The sequence below is a fragment of the Caloenas nicobarica genome, chromosome 27 (genome assembly GCF_036013445.1).
Source record: "Caloenas nicobarica isolate bCalNic1 chromosome 27, bCalNic1.hap1, whole genome shotgun sequence".
Classification (NCBI taxonomy): domain Eukaryota; kingdom Metazoa; phylum Chordata; class Aves; order Columbiformes; family Columbidae; genus Caloenas; species Caloenas nicobarica.
In genome coordinates, this window is record NC_088271.1 from 534869 (window position 1) to 554778 (window position 19910).

The following is a 19910-nucleotide window of genomic DNA, read 5'->3' on the forward strand; positions in this document are numbered from 1 at the left end:
TGAGGTGAGAGTGGCAGGCTGTGGTTTGTACTCTCACTGGTGCCTGATAAGCATTTACCAAAGCTGCTGCCGTTATTTTCTAACGAAGGGAACGGAGAGCAGAGCTGTGGGTGGTGGGAAAGTCGCATCTCCCAAGCGACGGGGTCCAGCTCTTTTTCCTGGCACCTCCTTAGTGCGGAGACTCGCGCTGGCCCCATGCAGCGCTGGCTTCTGCCTTCCCCAGTTTATTGCCCAAAGGGGATCGTTATCCCTGGAGTAAACAGGCTGTTTGACAGTGACAGTGAGTTGAATCACTCTGTTAGCACGTAGCTGAATTTATCACCCCAAATTACCATGTTGTGGCTTCGTACCCCAGTTCCATTCCGTATCAGGTAATCGTAAAAGAGACGTTTTCGTCCCAGGTGCTCGATACATCTGCTAATCTCAATGTCCTGCTGGTCTCTGAAGCCTCGTGCCAGGTACCCCCTGCCCAACACCACCATCTCGCTTTCACCGGCCGTGGTTTCCTACAGCCTCTCGCTGCTGTCCCAGCGTTTTCTTCTAGAAGTGAACACCTGCGGGGGAAAAGTACCTTAGACAAACAGTGTGGGGAGAGTGTTTCCCTGGAACTGGGGGAGAATCAATTCAAGCAGCTGGAAATACTGAAATGGGTTTTTGGGGTGATGCTGGTGGCTGAAGACAATTCTCCCCCAAACCCACATGAACTCATTTGCCCATTGCCTGAAAATATTTTGAGGGTGAATCTGTCCCATGCCATAAAGAAGACAAGAGCAGCGGGATCGTACAGCGAGGCCTCCCCCTTCCAGTGTCACCCGAAAGGCGAGAGTTCAGAGAAGGGCGAAGAAGCTGGTGAGGGACCTGAAGCACAAGTGTGATGGGAGTGGCTGAGGGAGCTGGGGGTTCAGCTGGAGAACAGGAGCTGAGGGGAGACCTTCTGATCTCTGACCTGCCTGAAAGGAGCTGGGAGCCAGGGGGGGTCGGGCTCTGCTCCCCAGGAACAAGCGCCAGGACCAGAGGAAACGGCCTCAAGTTGCGCCAGGGGAGGTTGAGGTTGGATCTGGGGAACAATTTCTTCCCCAAAGGGCTGTGGGGCACTGGAACAGGCTGCCCAGGGCAGTGCTGGAGTCACCATCCCTGGAGGGGTTGGACAGACGGACATGAGGTTCTCAGGACACGGGGCAGTGCCAGGGCTGGGTTATGGTCGGACTCGATGAGCTTGGGGGTCTTTTCCAGCCAAAATGATTCTGTGATTCTCCCAGCTGTGCCTTCCTTCGCCAAGATAATTTTTTGTGGTTGAACGACACCTGAGTCACTCCAATTCCTCCCCGGAGATCATCCCCCCAGGCCCTAGTGCCAGCTGAGCGCTATAGTGGGGCTGCCCATCGTCCCCTATAGGGCACCCTATAGCCCCTGTGGGGGAGCTGGGCCCCGGCCGGGCAGCCGGGAGTTAACGGGAGCCCCGCCGGTGGCCGCCAAGCGCGGCGTTGCCGTAAAGCGCCCCCGCGCTGCTGCAAAGTCGCCCTCTCGTCGCTCTCCTCAAGCCTCCTATTCTCCAACGCGCTTTGCGCCAACGCCGTTGCGCCACCACCCTGCCGCCGGCTGCGCTTGCGCCGAGCTCCGCCGGGCCTCTCCGCTTCGGACTTGGTATTCAGGAAAGGCGCTTACGCCAGCGGCATGGCGGGGGGCGCATGGGCGCGAGGGGAGCCTACGCCGGTGGCGTAGCGCTGTCGCTGGCTGGCCGCTGCCCGCGGAGTGGTGAGAGGAGGCGAGAGGCGGCGTGAGGAGAGCGGGGCCGGGGGCGCCGCCATGGGGAGGCGGCCGCGGGGCAGCGGCAGCGCGGCCCGGCGCTGAGAGCCCGCGGAGGTAACCGCGCCGGGCTGCCCTGTTGCTGCGGTTCGCCCCGGCCGGGACCGGGCAGTGCCGGGGAGGAGGTGGCGGGGGGAGGCCGGGCCGGGCGGCGCCTCAGGCGGGGGCGGCGGGAGCCGGGGCGCTGGGCCGGCTGCGGGGCCGGGCCGGGCCCGGAGGGGAGAAGGGGCCGTGGGGCGAGATAGGCACCGGGGCTGGGCCTGGGGTATGGCGGGGCACGGGGCGGGCCGGCTGGGCCCGGGGGGCTGCGGGGGCCGGGGGCTGCGGGCCTGGGGCCGCCTCGCTCCGGTCCCTCCCGGCGATGCGCGTTTTGTAGCCCTGGGGACGGGGTTCGGGTCCACCCGAGACCGCGGCGCCCCCGAGGCCCCTTTGCGAGCGGGGGGTGCGGGATGGGGTCCCTGCCCTGGCCGGCCCGGCGGGGCCGCACCTCGCAGGATGTTGGCTCCTTTGTGGGCGGCTTTCCTCTCTCCAAGGGGCTGGGAAGTGATTCTTTGGGGAAAGGGACTGTGCTGAATCTGGTATTTAAAATAGCTTTTTTTTTGTTTGGTTTGGTGTTGGGTTTTTTCTGTTGTTTTTTGGTTTGGTTTTTTTCTTTAGCAAAGCTGGTGAGGATGAATGTGAGAAACAGGAAAAATACCCTCCCCGTTCTGCCCCCACCAGACAGGAGCTGACTTCAGCCGCTCTAAGGCAGCCAAGAAGGGAGCGTTACAGCGAGCGAGGCCACCAGAGGCCTGTGTCTCCTGTTTGGCGGTGGCAGAAGGGAATTGAGTGATGCTCTTGGACCACGGGGGACAAATTGAAGCTGTGGGGATGTTTGGCAAGGTGTCTTTTCTTTTGAAAATGTGTCTTTTGAGGAATGGCCTGTGGTCCGGGCAGCGTGGGGACCTGCTGTCTTAGATGTATTTTTGAAGTTAAAAAAACGAAGTTTGTTAAACATCTTTCAAGTTGCCATGAAATTAGTCCGTTCTAAACAAGCTGGGGTAACCAGGACCCGGGTCAAACCGTGTGTAAAATGACTGTGAGTGGTTCGTACCAGTGTGTTTGGAAGTTGCCTCATTAACTAAGCCATTTGTTTTCCTTTTGTACAATAACTGGTTGGATATCTGGAGATAAATTCCGAGGAGTCTGTAGGTTCCTCTGCCGGTGGGACTGTCCTGTCAGGCCATGTGCCCCATCTCCCCACCGCCAGCACACAAGTTTAAAAATTGGGCCTTATATAACAAATTGGAGGGAACGTTTGGTGTTTGCCAGTGCGTCTGAAAGAGAATTGCTGTAAATTAGGGCAGGAGGCCTCCATGGGGATCCATGGCGAGGCCTTCTCTGTGGCGGGGTAGGCCTGACTCCTGGGAGGAACTTACCAAAGATTTGTTTGGTTTGGTTTAATTTGGTGCGTTACAGATAGGCGTGTTGTTCAGTGATGATTTGATCGCTGCTGAGCACCTTTTGGGCCACTGGTGGGTTGTTGTCTTGTGGTGCAGACGAGGATGGTCTAACGTGACTGCGCTGCCTGGCCGGGGACAGGTTCTCGTTGTCCCCCCACGCCCGGGGACCCCCTGGGATTGTCTCATTAGCTTGTAGAGTCAACTGCCCTCCTGTGTCAGTCTGCCTCGGGATTTCATCTCTTCCTCGTTAGCTTCCGAATCTGTAAGGCCTTATAAATCACTTCTGTAGTTTCTCTGTAAAAACAGCTGCCGCTCTGGTTTACACCCGCACCAAAACGACTGGGGTGCAGTTGGTGGTGGTTTGCAGGGGAGACTGTTTATTCTGGGCAGTTTCTGTGGGCGCGCTGAATGGAGCTCTGTGTTCTGCCCTTGCACTGTGGTCCGTGTTTGGTTTTCTTGTTGCAGCACTCTTCAGAAGAGCGAGTGGAGAGGAGGAAGTCAGCACTTGCAGTTTAGCAGGTTTCTGGATTCTGCCCTGCAAGTGCTTCTCTCCACCGGTGTCAGGATATAGAGAGGCTTCTCTTTGCCTCGTCTCTTGTTTTGTATTCCGTTTCCGAGCTCCTGTGTAGCCCGAGCGTTGTCAAAACTGTTAATACGGGAGTGACTCAGCGGATCAATGGGAATGACATGAGGGTTGTGCTCGTGGACAATCAGTATTTTTCCCCCCACCCCCTCCAGCCCCACTGGGCTGGAAGAGACCATGTCCGAGAGCAACTGCCAATAAACATGTTTACTGGACTCGGGCCTGATTGTGCTCTGGAGCCTTTTCTCCCCCCGGCGCTGTGGTTTTCCTGGCTAGGAGGAGCTCTGGTGAGCTGGGCTGGACCAGCAGTCCTGAGCTTTGGCTGGGCCATCCAGGTGTGTGCCTGGCTGCTGGTCCGGGGGCATTACAGGCCACTGGAAGGACCAGTCCTCGTGTGAGCTGGGCTGGGTACGAGCTGTTTATCTCTGCCTCTGAAACAGGGGAACTGCAGCACTACAGGCACTAACGGTTTGTCTGAGATGGTGAGGAAGCCTCGGGTGAGCAGCTGTCCCTGGAGTGCTTTGGCTCCTTCCTGGGGACGCGCAGGAGGGCTGCAGACCTGGGGGCTGTGGAACACCCGCTCTCCTTTCCCTCGGCAGGGCCGGTTAACGTGGCGTTCGGTTCCAGCGCTCGGTGGCCTGGTTCGCCTTGCGCTGCTCCTGTGACTTGGGCTGCAGCAGGAGTCAAACTCTCTTCCTTCATAGAGCTGCTGAGAGGGGGGAGACTCAGGTGGCAACGCAGGAGCTTCCTGCTTGTGCTTACCACGGCTTTTTGTCAGAGCTTGTGGGAACAGCTCTGCCCGCAGCCTTGTAATTGGGCTTGGACTAGACAGACTTGGCTTGTCCCGGGCGCAGTGAGAAGCTGTGAAACTGAGGCTCCATCCTCGGACCCGGCCTTGGTGCGGCTTGGAGGCTGCTCCAGTGCTGCCGTACCCTGCGAGGCAGGAGGGAAAAGAGAGGGAGCAGAGTTCCCAGCAACTCTGTGATTCTGCCAGAGAACAAGTTATCTTCCCATTAGAAAAGCCGTGTGCTTATAAATAGTTCTGAGATTTTTATTCCGATGGATGTTTATACTTCCTACTGGCAGTCTGCGTCTCCGGTAGGTCCATCGCTGTAGAGAAGAAACAGGGCTCAGTGGTGAGGAAAGTGTAAAAGTGACTTTTCCGCTGGGCAGCCGAACGTGGAGTATTCGGGCTCTCCCTCTGGCTCCCAGATTCCCGCTGCTGCCCTCTGTTTCCTGGGGAATTCGAAATCCCTGTGCAGGCTGCAGCCCTGCAGCCCTTCCTGTTGGACAACCCCTCCCTTGCATGTTATGTTGATGCATTATTCTTAATAACTGGCTCAAAAAAAAAAGCTTACTGCAGAGCATGCATTGAACTGAGACGTTCCCAGATGCCTCCTGCCTTCTCTGGCAGCGGGGGTGAAACCCGGATCTGCTCTTTCCAGGCTTGTCTCGCCACGAGCTGCTCAGAGCTCTGATCCCCATGGCTCGTGGGTTCCGCCAGCCCCGCTGCCATGGGGAGGGAGGGGTGGTACAGCGTGTGCTGGGGGCAAGCGCGGCGTGTGTAAAACCACAAAACGTCTGTCTGTCTTCCGCTTGCTGCGATGGTAACGGTGCAGCAGATTGGTGCACTCGATAAGCGCTGAGGTGATCCCACGCTGTGCAATTTAGGAAATGGTTCTTCAGGTAAGCTGAAACCTGGAGGTGAGAATTTGCAGGGTGGTTTAAAATGCTGTTTGGAGCAAGATGTTCATGATTTCTTTCACAGCTCACAGTAAGGAGAGTTTGCTCCTGGAGTAGAGAAAGTCAATTATTTCTTGAAACACTTGAATTTGGCTGCTTTGGTTCCAAAAAGAGGATGGACAAAGTTCGCCATGTGTCCAGGAAGGTTTCCCAGCACCCATGAAGTCTGTGTTCTGCTGGAAGGCTGGTGACAGTCACGTTTTCCAGCAGTGTCCTGCTGCCATCTGCCTTCTCCACCGCTGTCAGACCGTGTCACTTAAAACGTTGCAGTGTGAATGTTCTCATGCAGGAAACGAAGGTCTTGATGTCTTGAGGCAAGTTCACCTGTGACACTAAAACCAAGACCTCTGCTTCCTCTCCAGCCTCAGCCCCGCTGTTGTCTGGTGGGGATGGCGCTTTGACAAAGCGTTTTGTTTGGTGTCCCAGGGGCAGGGGTGGTGATAAGTTGAGTGCGAGAGCATTGGAATGAGCCAAGGTGCTGTTGCAACCATGTCTTGGGAATAAGGTATTGGAAATAAGGCACGTGTTGGGCTCTCAGGGTGTTTGAGACACTGAGAGTCTAGAAGAAAGAAGCGTTAATTTTTTTTATCATTCAATTTCACTTGTCCACCAACTAGAGACTGTCCTGTAGCCCTTTGTTATTTAACATTACATAATGTTTTTTAATGAGGGAGGCCTGGCTTTTGCTTTGCAAATGGTGAATTAGGCAGTTGGCAGGTGACACATGGGCTTTGTCAGCCTGAGAGGGATGTTCTTGAGTTAATAAACAGGGGTTAAGGCTGGTCTTGAACTCGGATTTTGTGAAGCTTTCCTCTGAAGAGCTCTGCAGCCGAGCAGCCTGCGTGGGGGCAGCGGTGCCGGGAGGTTTGTGGGTACCCTGGGAGCGCAGCCACGTCTCTGGGGGTTCCTTCCCCTTCCCATTCTGGAGGCTGGAAAGTCTTGCGAAGAGTAGCTATTGCCTGGGTGTCGGGTGCTGGCTGACGGGCTCTGAAAGGTCAGCAGTAATCTAATTTAAACCCAGAACAGAGGTGTGAGGGTTTTGTACGCCTCAGAAGCTCCGTTCGTACAGATTCTTCTCATTGCTCAATGTTTTCAGGTAGGAAAATCTTGCTGCTTTTTTTGCTTTTGAGATAGCACTGAGGTATAAACAACAAAGCAAGAAGCCCTTTTCCTTTTTTAGCATGAACTGTTGGCAGCACTGGAGTTTGTACTCTCTGCCCGGTTTCCCCAGTTTGATGCAGGGAGAGGACGGTGCTTTCCAGCACCTTCTGTGCCGTACGTGTGGGTGAGGACCAGGCTAAGGAATCCCCCACCCCCAACTACGCCGATTCCTCTTATCCCAAAGGCGATGGAGGTTTGAGTTGAAGTAAAGCTTTAGTGTTCCCAAGTACAGAGGATATTAAGGATGGTACAGTTAGTGTGCCGAAGGGATTGCTCGCAGCTGTTGTCTCTGCGTGTGGGGTCAGTGTGAGATGGGACAAGGCACCAGGTGGCTTGGAGCTGACAGGTACGGACTAGTCTCTGCCTTAAGCCTGGGGAATTCCTGCACAAACTTGCTGGAGCTCGTCGCTCAGTGGGCTTCGGCGGCTGGCGAAGGAATAGGAAGTGCTCGGAGGGATGGAGCGTGAACATTTCCTCTGAGGTAACTTGCAGCTGATTTTAAACCCATGTTGTTTTCATAGGAGTGTTTGCCCGATCAGGGCATCCTGAGAGGAGATTGTCAGAGTCCCCAGCAGATTATCCAGCCTGAAGCAAGGAGGTGTTTCAGTACAGGGAAAGGAGTACAGAGAGGAATTCCAGCCCAGCAGACCCTCGCGGCTCTCTGACTCAGAGCATAGCAGGGGATGTTGTCGGGGAGCAGCTCCCCACCACTCAGGCCCCTTTTCTCCCTCCCAGACCCGCTCCTTGGAGCAGGGTGAGCCAAGCAAGATGGTCCTTGAGCTTACCAGGTTTGGGAGAAACTCAGTTAACGCACCACGCTGAATTTAGCAGGATATGGAACAAACATGGGGAACGGGAGTTATCGTGCAGTATGCTGTTCAGGCACACCTGTGGTGTGCCGCAGTAACCGTTCTCTAGCTGAAGCTCTCTGAGTAAATCTCTTGTGGCATTTTGCCACAGAGGAGCAGTGGGCAGACCCTTTGTGTTGGAGCAAACCCTGGTTTCAGGTGGTTTTGGCAGGGGCTCCTTTGCCTCGGCTGCGCGGGAGGTGTGTGAGCAGGACGGTGACGCAGCAGCCCCGATGGACTTGGCTCAGCAGTGACGGAGCATCGTGGGGCTGCTTTGGGCTGAAGTGAGGCCGCTCTATGGGGGCTCTGGCTGCTCAGGGCTGTTTGCAAAGCCACGTCAGGAGCTCTGCTCCCCTGTTCTGTGTGCAAACTGCCCACAGCCTCTCAGAGCCTGGCTGCAGCCGTGCTTCAGGTGTATTTTTTTTCCCTCCCTCGCCCTCCCCTCTCCCTTTTCTTGTGCTGACATCTCTCTGACTTCTTAGGCTCCTACTTTGCTGAGAGATTTTCTTGCAAGAGCTAGCATGTCTGTGGGGAAGCTGGGCTGCCTGCATAGCAGGAACAGCCTAGAGCGTCTTCTGCACCGGAGAGATGAGTTTGCCAGGCACAGCTGGATGGAAAGGTGGGTGCCTTTGACAATGGTGGTGGTGCAGCCCGAGACAGGAGGACAACAGGTGCGAGTGCCCTTGCTGCGGTCTGGATGGCACCCAGGGCTCCCAGCAGGTCTTCTCTAATGTTTCTCTGAGTATATAAGCACAGGCCTGGAGATGAAACTGAAAATCCTCCTGTTCGCAGCGCAGAGGATGCATTGCAGCGGGCTTGGCTCGGTGACAGCAGACACCGGAGGTGTGATAATGCACGAGCAGGGGATGGTTCCCACTGCTGACTGTGGTCCCGGCAGGGGACAGGCAGAGCCTGAAATCCGACTTCTCCTGAGAGAAGAGCGTAACACTCGCTGCTTTGCTCCTATTTTTGTTCAGAGCCAGAAATCAAAGTCCAGAGTGGTGCTTCTCCAGCCAGATTCGTTTAAAAGCACTTGCTGTTGTTTTAGGGCCAATATTTAACTTGTGCCTGGGATCAGGAGTGCCTGTTAGGCTCTATTTGCTTAAGGAAGAAGTCTGAGTGAAGAACATCCACTGCGGGAGGGGAAAGCAGAGGGGATTTCAGGAAACAAGTTTGTCTCCGTATTTACAGGTCTGTGTTCCCCTCCTGGCAGGTACCGAGGCTGCTCTGGCCGGGAGGAAATGTTTGTGTGCTTGGCGCGGGAGCGCGGCCGTGCAGGGTGTGTCTGCTTGCACAGCCCCGTCCTGCGCTCCTGCTGCCAACGGGGATTTAAAGGCACCGGTTTGGAGCTGCTTTCCAGCTGGGGCTGGCGTGGGCAGCCAGGCCGAAGCATGCATAAACTTCCTGATAAAAGCAGCTTATCGGGAAAGAAATGCTCTGCTGCTTTTTGCCTTCTCTGTGGTCTTTGGTAGCAAGAGTTCATTAGCCGTGAAATCCTCTGCAGTGGTTCCTGCTAATGGCAGGATTTCCCATTCTCTGGACCTGCTCAGTGAAGGGCTTGTGGCTTCTCCTGTCCTCTGTCACTGTTCTGTTTGATCCTTCTCACAATGTGACACAAACACCGTCGCACAGCCTACAGTAACCCCATGAGGGTGTTTGCCACTGCTGGTCAGCGCTGAGCTTGTCCCAGGTTTCTAGGCAGAGAGCGGCTGCATGGGGCTGTGTGCTGGGACGCCGGTGCTGCGTGTCAAAATTCAGGTCAGGTTTTGCTGGCATCCGTGCAGGCTGCGTGGGCTGGTCGTGGTGCGTGAGGACACGGTGATGGAGAGCAGCCTGGGCCTCTGTTCCTGGCTTCTTAGGGCAGTTCAGTAATTCTGGATCTGAATGTGAATCACAGAAAGGTTTGGGTCGAAGGGCCCTTCCCAGCTCCCCAGTGCCCCCCCTGCCATGAGCAGGGACATCTGCACCAGCTCAGGTTGCTCAGAGCCCCGTCCAGCCTGGCCTGGGATGTCTCCAGGGATGGTTCAGCCACCATCTCTCTGGCCAACCTGGCCCAGGCTCTCACCACCCCCATGGCCAACAATTTCTTCCTCATGTCCAGCCTGAATCTCCCTCCTTTAGTTTAAAACCATCACTCCTTGTTCTGTCTCGACAGGCCCTGCTCAAAAGTCCGTCCCCATCTTATCAGCCTCTTTTAGGTCCAGAAAAGCCACAGTAAGGTCTGCCCTGAGACCTCAGTAAGGTCTGGGCTTCCTTAGCTACACTGTAACTCTCTGCCCAGACTTCTGGTGCGCTATGCTCTTGATTGGATGCTTTTGGCCACACTTGGCTGTTTTACGCTTAGATACAGAAAGAACATGTTTCTCTTGAGTCAAAATCAAAGGCACGTGGCTGTTTGCAGGCCAGCCCGAGGGGACGGCTGGGCCTGGGCTCCTGTGTGCAGAGCTCGTCCCGGCTCTGAAGGGTTGAGAACTTCCCTCTTTGTGTAGCAAAGGGCTCCTGAGCAGCCCTTGATCCCAGCTTAGGAGAGCCAGGTCCAGCCAGAGCTTGACTCTGGCTTTTATTAACAGGTTTGGCGCTGGGCGAGTCAAGGCTTTTGTCAGAGCGCCGTCCAGCTCGGGTGGTGATCAGGGACTGTTTTAGAAGATGGCAACTGACTTTTCCACACCTTTGGATGCTCTGCAGGCACCTGGTACCGTCTGTGATGGTGGTGATAACTCCATGGTGACAACTGAGCTGTGTCCCTTCAACCCGAGGGCTCTGCCTGGAGCCCAACAGGCCCCTCTGTTGTTGTGTTCCCAGTTTGAAAGGCCGTAGAGGGGCTCATGTTCCAGAACGTGGCTGGGAGCCCCTTCGAGCACCCACCCACAGGGTGCCCAACAACTCTGGGCAGCTGTGGGAAGATTTGGCCCGTTTCCATAATGAGCGTTGATGGGTTTAGGCCCACGAATTGGCTGCATAATGAATGAGGGAGCCAGGGGAGCTGTGTTCTGTCTGCAGGGGCTGGAAGAGGCGATGGGAACCAGAAACATAAGTCATTAGCTCAAAAAAAAGAAAAGGTTTGGGTTTTGGATGGAAGTGTGTTCTAGAGAAGGATGAACGTGTGTTGGCTGGGTTTTCTGGGACAAATCGGAGAAGCGAGAGCCCAGAAATGAGGGAGAAGGGACAGTGTGTTCATGCAAATAATGTTCCAGGTATTAATAGCAGCAAGATGAAATGGGTCCTCCTGGGGGGATGTATCCTGCGTGTTCCTTCATGTGGGTGATCCCTCGGACTTTATAAAGTAACCCTTTTGTGTAGGGCTCAGAGAAGCAGGTCTTGAGCAGGTGAGGTAAAGGGAGGGACCAGTGAGGTCACGCTAGATCTCCCCGTTTGAGAGTTTTGGATGAACCCCTTGAAAAGTTCCTTGCGCACCTCACAGCACCTCTGTAACCACCTTTTCAGCTGTAGCCGCTCCTGTGGTGTTCCTATTTCATTCCTGTCCTTCTGATCCTGCACAAAACACCCGCAGGTGGGGAATGAGAGAAGTTGAGAAACGACCTTGGGAACATGCCTTTCTGATGTGAAGGCTGGTGACAAACCAGAGTCCTTAATCCACAAAGCTGTTGCGGTGCTTAATAAAGGGCTGTGAGTCTGATCCTCTACGTGAGGGATGGGGAAGTAAAAAGATCCTGTGGCATGACCAGGAACGGGACATAGGTCTCTGTTCTGAAGCTTATCCTCACTGCAAGCCAACAGATTTGGGTATTTATGTAGCTCTTAGGAATTTGTCCCAGTTAGTCTCCAGTTAGTTGGGAATCACCCTTCTCTACCTGTCTTTGCTTCTCTGAAATCACAGGCGCTTCACTTCCCCATCTGTAAGATAAGCAGGTCGCTTCTGTACCTTTGGGAGGTTGCAAGGAAAGATGTGTAATGGATTGAGCTGCTTGGTCTTGTAATAGAGGGGGTGGGAAGACAAATGCCTCGTGGATTGCTCGTCGTTCCCTGAAGATGCTGCTGGCGCTTGCATGTAAGCTGATGGATATTGCCGTGCCACGGAGCATCCCTCCGCCCCAGTTACCCTGCAGGAAAGATTAATTGCACGGTGCTGCTTTTTCCTTCCCCTAGTCTGGGCTGAGGGTCCTGCTGTGGTCCCCGTCGGGTGGCTGTCCCCGTCGGGTGGGTAAGGCAGGGCACAGCGAGCCAGCTCCTCCATGACTTTGCAGCAGGGAAGTGATTCTGGCATCTCAGTGCAAGGGGTGTGTCAGCTCTCTGGGGAGAGGTTTCCATGTGAACCCCACCTGGAGCCTTCCCTTCCCTCCCCCTTTTCTTTCCCTCCCCAATTCTTAAGGTTTGGCAGTAATTTGAGAGGAAATGTGTGGGGCTTTGAGCAATCTGGGGAAAAAAAGCAGAGGGGGAAATGGTGTTGGCTTGAACGTGGGACAGCTCGAGTTGGCAGAGCTGCAGCTTTGCAACCCAGAAATGGAAACAGCCCTCGTCACCGGTGGGAATGACACCCCCTCCGCCACCCTGCTCTGGGGCTCTCCGGGGCACAGGCTCTGCTCTGGACTGGGACAGAGCAGAGCTGGCCTTGTTCCCCACTTCCTTGCCACCCTTAGGGAGTTTGGGAAGTTGCAATGACCCATAGTTTGGTGATTGAAGAGATAACGGGACCCAGGTACCCCTTTTTTCCCTACCGTGTCTTGCGAAAGGCTACCCCAGATCTGCCAGTGCAGCTGCTTCCTAACCTGGTTCTGTCAAGAGGATATGGGTTAAGGGGAAAAAAAAATAAATCTACTATTAAAAGTGCTTATGCCAACCCAGATCCTGCTGACAGAAAGGGGTTTGGTAGCGATACACATGACAGGAGGCCCAGCAGATCTCTGCAGAGTGACAGTCCCCAGATGGGCTGAGGAGCGGGGGAACCCGCTGTCACCTGCGTGTCACCGTGGCGGTGCACAAGCCTTTGACAGCCGGGCTGGGTGTGCGTGTCAGATCTGCTGAGCTGTGTCCTGGTGGGTCTGCTTCCCTGCTTTGAACTGCAGTGGGTTAGAAACCCCCTGTGGAAACCCCTTCTAGGCCTAGCGTGCTCAGCTTGTCCCCGTTCCCTGTGGGATGAGTAACTATCTCAAATCTTGGAGATGGGGATAAAACAGGGTGTGGTTTATGTGGCTTCCATCTCTGCCACTTCCTCCCCTGACCTGGTCCCGGAGCGGTGTTGGGACGAAGCCCTGTTATTTGAGGTCCAAGGCAAATCTGTAATACAGCAATTTCTCATGAAAAGCGTTGATGAAGGTGGAGGGTGGGAGTGAGTGGGGATTCTCTGGGTTGTTCAGTGATGCCGAGTCAGCTCTGGCCAGTTTGAAGCCATTTGTGTTGTGGGGAGGCCCATGGGGTGAGTGTCTGGGAGCAGCAGCGTGTTCCCAGTCTCCTGCTATTATTTGGGAGCCTGTCTGAAGGCCGTGGGGACGAAAAAGTGCTGAGTGTGTCACCTGGGCATCCTGCTCTCTAGGGAGCTCCTCTGCGGGGAGAAATCTTCTCCAGGTGGATGAAAGGTTTTGAGACTCACCCAGCTTGGACGTGGGGGAGGAAAGGAAGGGAGCCTTGCGCATCCGGGAATTTGCTTTTGTTACAGGAAAGGGGTTGGGAAACGTCTCTTATCCTTTGGAGAACAGATGTCGAGCCCCTCGTCCCAGCTACAGCTGATCCCTCGCCATGCCAGAAGGAAGCGCGTGTGGGATTCAAGGCTGCGGGATCTCTGAGGACATCCTCAAAAGGGTCGCATTCTCCTTCCGCTCTCAAACATCTCCCACCCCTTGACAGCACTCCCTCTGCACAGTGCTCGCGCGCCTGCGTCCTCCCGTGTCCTCTGCTCCCCTCCTGCCGCCCGGCCCGTGGGATGCGGCTGCGGTTTGTGGGGACGTCTTGTCCCACTGTGTGGTCAGACCCTCTGACTCACGCGCACCTGACGTGAATGCAATGAGTTCCTGCCTTGTTCTGGAGCATGGCCCAGCACAGGTACCTGATGATCTGGGTTGCGGTGAACTCGTGCATTTGTGACAAATGTAGAATCGTCCCTTTCACAGAAAGGTTTTTGCAGGTGCCTTGAGTCCTCCTGCTGCCTCTTGCTGCTCAACCAGCGCCGTTACCTGAAGATAAACCTGTTCCGGAAAGTTCTGTGGTGGTGGGGGAAGGCTGGAGAGGGCTCGGCGATGCCTGTTCCAGACGTGCTTGTGCAGCTCCCGTTCAGCATCTGCAGGGACTGCTCAGCCTCCATGAGTCAGGATCCCTGCGGTGCCGCTTGCAGCACGTCTGGATCTGTCGCTGTTCGGCCTCCTTTTCCGTATCGCATGCCAGTGCAGTGAAGGGGTGGCCGAGTTGTCAAGGTGGGTTTTTTTTCCCCCACAACTGAAGCAAAAATGGTTAAAAAGGCTCCATGTCCAGCGGCAGCGGTTGAAATCTGGAATAGGGCTGTCCCTGAAGGTGTTTTGGCCTCTGGCTCTGTAATTGTCTTCCAGAGGTCAGCGCTCAGCAGCTGTTGGAGCGGCAGCTCTTCTCAGGCTGCTCCGTTTCCCAGGACACAAACGTGACTCAGTGGTTCGGGATACCTGCATTTTTTAATGTGGGAAATCCTTTGGATACCCGCTTGCAGACAGAGCCAGTTTTGCCGAGAGTCACCAGGCGTGAAAGCAACCCCAGGTTTTGCAGTGGGTGAGCACTGGGGACTGGACCTTTCCCAGTCAGTCAGATCTGGCTGGATCGTTCTGCTCCGAAGGTTCTTGGGGTCGATGTTGGCTGTACGGCTGGTTCCTCGCGCGTTATGCTTGGGGCGTGAGTGGAGTAAATAGCAATATCGGGTCTTGACTCTAGAAACGAAACTTTTGCAGGCTCTCTGCCAAGATGAGTGTGCTTGTGACAATGAAATCAATGCAAGAACTGGGCAGGATGGGACTGATTATGAGGGAAAAAAAGCAGGTTCTGCTCTTACATCAACCTCAGTAAATGTGTGGAGGGGAGAGCAGGAGAAGGGGAGGGCACGGGACTGGTAAACAGATTTTCCTGGCCAACTGCTGTGGACTTTTGGAAGGCAGCTGGTTCCTTTGCAGCTCTGCCTTCTAGCAGCAGCAGCATGGATTTAATTAGTATCCGGTGTCGAACTGGAGCTTGCTGTGTTGTGGATCTATTGTCTGGTTTAAATAGAAAACCCGCCGGCAGAGCCACAAAACCCGACGCATACGAGGGGCTGGACGGCTGAGACCACTTGTCGAAGTAAGTGACTCTGTGTCTGAAATGCCTTATTGAATCCAGCTCTTGCAGGGCCGAGCAGGGGCTTGAAAGGCATCATCGGCGTCTTGCCCGGCATGTCTGTGTGTGTCCCATGGAAACCGCTGGAGCATCTGGGCTGTGGGAAGGGATGAAGGGCCGGGAGCTGGACTCTGGTACTGTCCTTTTAAGGTCTCCCAGCCAGCGCCTCGGCTTTGTGTGTAACGAACTTCCTTTCTTCCAGTACGACTAACTCTGCGTTAGTAAAACCAAAACCACTTCAACATCCTAATTGGCTTTTTTTTCGTGCTGAACTGTGAAGATGTGATAGATTGTACAGAATTACAGCCTTGGTTAATTGACTTCATGCAGGGGCAGAAGGCGAGCTCACGTCTTTCCTGTTTTGCTGTTCAGAACCAGGTTTTACTGCTCTGGTTACCCATCTGTTACCTATGATGTCCCTTTTACAGTAACAGCGAAGCAAGTTTCAGTTTCTCAGGCAGAAATTGCCCCATCTGTGAGCAGGAACACCAAAGTGACACCGGTACAAGCAGCGGGGCCACGGGCTGGAGCTGTACGTGGGTCTGTTGCTGATCTTGCCGTCTTCCAACAGCAGAGCAAAACCTCTCCTGGCCCCGCAGCCTCAGAAAGGGGCGTTGCTGGCCTTGGAGAGGGGAGACGAGAGCAGAGAGCAGGTAGAAGATGCCGGTGACATCCCAGAGGCGTGCCGGCTGGATGGGAAGGTTGGTCTTGGAATCGTTTGCTACCCAACTTCCTCCTGCAGCCGGGGGTTCTGCGTTCCCAGCGCCCCGCCGTGGTTTGGCGTTGCGGGTGGTTCCGTGCGCTGTGGATCCGGCGTGGGGACCACAGGAAGGGCTCAGGAGATGGACACAGCTTGAGAACCGGGAAGTGGCTGCCCGGGGGCTTAACGGGGCGCAGTCAGATGTCATGCAAGGGGTAAATCAAGGCGTGTAGCACAGACCCCTTTTGTGGGCTCTGTAAAGCCAACCAAACAGCTGTTTCCCTTCCAGGCTCTCTAATAAAGCTTCACTGTGTTTTCTGGCAGACTTCATGAAGTTAGAAGTTTAAATTTGTGGCTGATGAACCCAAACAGGTGAATGGACTCTCTCAGGCACTTGGTTCTTGGGTGGATTTGTCTGGCTTGTGCTGCATTTCATCTTTTCCAGTCTGCTTTTCAGATCTGGTCTTAGTTTAGCATATGTCTATTTACTATTATTATTTTTCCTAGAGAAATATTTTTAGCTTTTTGCTTAGTTCCTGTGCTGCTGCTGAATTTTCCATCCTGGTATTTCCGGCTCCTTGGTAAAGCACAGTTAATATTTTCCATCCAGGTGTAACTGCTTTGGACGGAGATCCAAGGAAAAGAGTGAAATTCTGCATTTGGCTGGGAGCAAATTGCACAGCAGCTCACAGCACTGGAAAGATGCTTCGTGAAGTTTTCTTTGTGGCTGCTTTTACTGAAAGCCTTAGGAGCTGCCCTAGAAGAGCTGTGACTCTGTGTTCAAAAACGTTGAGGATCTGGGTTGTTCTGGATCTGGACTGTCTAAAACACATTGATTTCCATTTCTGCTTATGCAGACAGGGAGCAAACACGCGTCAAAACTCCTCTTGGTTGAAGAGGGACCTGTTTCCTTGTAAGATATTTTTGGGTGCAAAATGATTATTGCTGAACTGCTGCCAGAAAGCTGGTTCTGGGTAAAGCTGATGCTTTTCAGGGTGAGGTTGTCCAGCTGCTGGTCCAGGGCTGTTCTCCGGCTCGTATGGCCCGTCCGTGCCCCTCTCGAAAAGGAGGTTTTAAAATATCAACAGCGTGGGGAATTCACACCTTCACGTGGTTCCTACTCCATCGGAAGTAAAAAACACTACTACTGGTGGTTATCTCCCTTTCTTACTAATTTAATTTAGTTCTGTTTAGAGAACAGACTTCAGTTTTGCTCCTACTCCCTTTTGGGGCGGTTGCGGTGCTGGATTCCATTGGGGGGGTGGTTTGTGGTTCCTGGAGCAGCAAGAGCGTGGGGTGGTTGGGCGATTCCCTTGGACGATCCCACTGGAATCCTGCGTGAGTCCTTACTGGTTTTGTACTGGGAGAACTTGGGGTGGCCGAGCTCCGGGCTGTGAAGCGGGATTCCTGTTCAGTGGGAGCAGCGTTGAAACTCTGCTCATTACGGAAGGGATGATGTGGCACCAACCTGCTTTAGAGGAAAAATATAAATTGAGAATTCGTAATAATGCATTAAAAAGCTGTATTTGTGTTTGGAAGCTGGGAGAAGAGAACTTGGAAGTGATTTGGAGCTCGATCTGTTGTAGGTTTAGAGCTGACCAGAGTGCACGGTGTCTAAAAACCTCCTGGGGAAGGGAATAGCCAGAAACAAGACAACACTTCTGATTTAGAGTAAAGCTTAATAGACAAGAGCTGGAAGAGGAAACCAGAAAGAAAAACCCATCTTCTTCACAGCATGGCCCAATGCTAGGGGAAAAGAAAATGCTTTATGATGGTTTTGAGGATCTTTTTTTTAATCCTCATGTTTTTGTGACTTGGGTGTCTTTTTTTTGGACGTGGCTTTAATGGGAGCAGCAGCTCCACATTCCTGCTGCCTCTGCTACAAGTCGTTTGATTTGGTGTGTTGCTGGAGGTGATGGTGCAGCTGATTATTTGCTTTGGTAGTGGTTGAGTTTGGTTTGTTCGTTGTTGTTATTATCATTGTTAGGCTTTTGCCTTGTTTCTGGGTTTGGCTTTTTGCTTGTTGTTTGGTTTTTGTTGGGTTTTGGGTTTTTTTGTTATTATTTCTTCAGTCCGTTACTGGGTTCTTGTCCCTTCCCTGAAGGATGCCTTGCAGGAGGCAGGGGGAAGGTTTTTGAGCTCTCAGCACTGTTCCAAATCTGAGAAAGAGCCCAGCATCTCCCTGGTTCTCCTGCGGGACAGGGGACCTGCCCCGTGTCCCTCCAGCACCTCTCCCACCTCCCGTACCCGTCACGGGGGTCTCCTGTGGGCAGCCTGGTGCTGCTTTCCACGACCGCTTGCGTTGGGAAACCTTGGGGTCACGGCACAGCTTTTCTGGGGTTGGCTGCCGGCGCTGAACGCTGAAATACATTTTTAACTGCAGACCTTAGTAGACATCGTCTGGGACCGTCTGCAGCTTGCTTTAAAGATCTTGGATCTTGCTTTGTTTTAGGACTTTTGATCTTGTAAGCGCAGACTTCATCTGTCTCTTAAACTTTTAAAATTTCTTAGGTTTTGGTTTCAGCTGTGTAAGGCAACCGGTTGCTTTTTGGTCTGGATTTTTGCATTGGGAGCCAGCTGATGGGTCGTCCTTTGGGACATCAGGGTATTCGTGAGTATTTTTAGTTTTTAATTGGCAGTGATCTCTACTTGGAGCTGCACAGTGTCAAGGGTTTTTCGCTTTTTGTGCTCTCAAGAAGCTTTCCTTTCTCTTTCATCTGGATACAGCTGTGTTTCTCTTTCACTCGCAAAATGCAGAGGACACGGGGAAAGCGGCTTCAAGGAACCATCCCAAAGGCCTGCAGAGATCAGGGCTCCGTGCGGTCACGTCCCTGTGGCCGGTAGCAGCATCTCACCCGCCCAGGGGTGCTGGCTGGTCCAGGACACCAGGCCCCCGTTCCAAGAAACGCCGCAGACCCGCTCCCTGACCTTCATCACTTGCTTCTCTGCTCTGGGCAGTTATTTTTTCCTCTTCTTCCCCACTTTTGTTTTGCTCCGTTTTATTGTAACCTCTTTCGGGCAGGAACACGGTGTGTGTATAAAGGGCTGAGAACAATGTGCCCCAGATGGTATTGTACAAGTCCTTTCTCAGCAGCCACAAGGTTTCACTATACAGGAAAGAAATTTTTAGAAATATAATACAAGTTTTCAGCATTTTATATTTGCAGATGTGGCCAGGAACTTCCCGAGCCTTCGGCCTAAGTCCCAGGTTTCAGAGACAAGGGCTAGCGCTACAATCACAACTTTTTCTTCTTTTTTAAAACCCCCACACCTACCCCCACCCCCAATCCCTTTTTCTCACCCTCAGGACTGCAGGGAAAAGCTTGTAAATGTGACTGGAGCAGACGCGGCATGCTCAAAACCAGATGGCAAATAAAAAGAACCCAATATTTCAACAAAACCAACATGAGCCCCTTCTTTGGTTTTCAGATAACTGCTCAAGTGTGGGGTTTGCCCCCTTTCTGGTACTTTCAGTGTTTTCGTGGTTGTGTTTTGGGGAGATGCTGAAGTCTCTTGTACTTGGCTGCAGTTTATTTCGCTTTCAGGTTCCCTGGCTTGGAGCACTTGCACTGCAAACACTGCAGGGCAGTGCTTATTTGTTTTAAGACCACAGCTTGCTTTGGAATTTCTTCTACCAAATGTCAGGCCAATTTATTTTTTTATTTTCTTATCCATCCCACTCTGTCCCTTTCCCCCTGAAGAAAGCAGTTTTCTTAGTCTCATCTTGCATCAGATTTGATACCAGGCCAACAAACCCAGCCTAGAAGGTGCTTTTCTGGGGCTGCTCGCCTCGATACGACCTCTGGGTGAAGATTCCTGTTCAAAATGTGATTTCAGGGGCATCTTCCTCGTGGTGCTGCTACCCTGGGGTGACAAGTCTGGGTCCCTGTTGCCCATCCAGAGGCTGCTGCTTTTTAAAAAACGGAGGATTTTACAGGGCTGTTTGCTCCAGAGCAGTGGGAGTCCTGGGATTTTACCAATGGTTTCTGTTTCTAGTTAGGTTGTTCTCAATTTTAAAGGCCAGAGATCTCTTTATGGCACAGGGTAGAAAACCTGACCGGTCGCTGACACTGCACAGAGGTGGGTCGTGCTTTCGTACCGAGGTCCAGGGAGCCGTCGCCTCTTCAGATGTGAAAACAGATTCCTCGCAGCCCTCGGCTCGTCCTGCGGGGAGGCTGGTGGGCAGAGTTGGGAGCAACATCGCTCGCCCTGGCCTGACTCACACCGACGCGGTTCAGCGACTTCCTGCTGCTCGGACCGCCCGGATTTGGGAAAAAGGGAATTGCAGCTGGTGGGGGTCGGTGCCACGGCCTTGCCGGTTGTTGCCCTGGCCCAGCTGTGTG

The 19910-nt window shown here is 53.6% G+C and overlaps 2 protein-coding genes across 4 annotated transcripts in view; one reads left to right on the forward strand and one right to left on the reverse strand.

Moving 5' to 3' along the window:
- Positions 1-1661: 1661 nt before the first annotated feature.
- Positions 1662-4939, reverse strand: LOC135999266 (uncharacterized). The gene is made up of 3 exons (XM_065652837.1): positions 4912-4939; positions 4299-4764; positions 1662-2355 (listed from the first exon to the last, which is right to left on the reverse strand). The coding sequence occupies exons 1-3, from the start codon at positions 4937-4939 to the stop codon at positions 1662-1664; spliced, it is 1188 nt and encodes a 395-aa protein (XP_065508909.1).
- The window catches only part of CSNK1G2 (casein kinase 1 gamma 2), a 35160-nt gene continuing 16934 nt past the window's right edge, over positions 1685-19910 (forward strand). The window contains exon 1 of one of the 3 annotated variants that reach the window (XM_065652242.1): positions 1685-1863. The gene's annotated coding sequence lies outside the window, so the exon portion shown is untranslated. Of the gene's footprint in view, positions 1864-14806; positions 14832-19910 lie in introns of those variants that run through there. The other 2 variants (XM_065652244.1, XM_065652243.1) reach the window with 2 other exon arrangements.

Coding starts and splice junctions, on each gene's coding strand:
- LOC135999266 (XM_065652837.1), bottom strand. CDS start 4,939: ATGGACCTACCGGAGACGCAGACTGCCA. Junction 4,765..4,911: donor ACCGGAGACGCAGACTGCCA/GTAGGAAGTATA, acceptor CCTGCCTCGCAG/GGTACGGCAGCACTGGAGCA. Junction 2,356..4,298: donor CTCACCATCTCAGACAAACC/GTTAGTGCCTGT, acceptor CTTTCCCCAAAG/AATCACTTCCCAGCCCCTTG.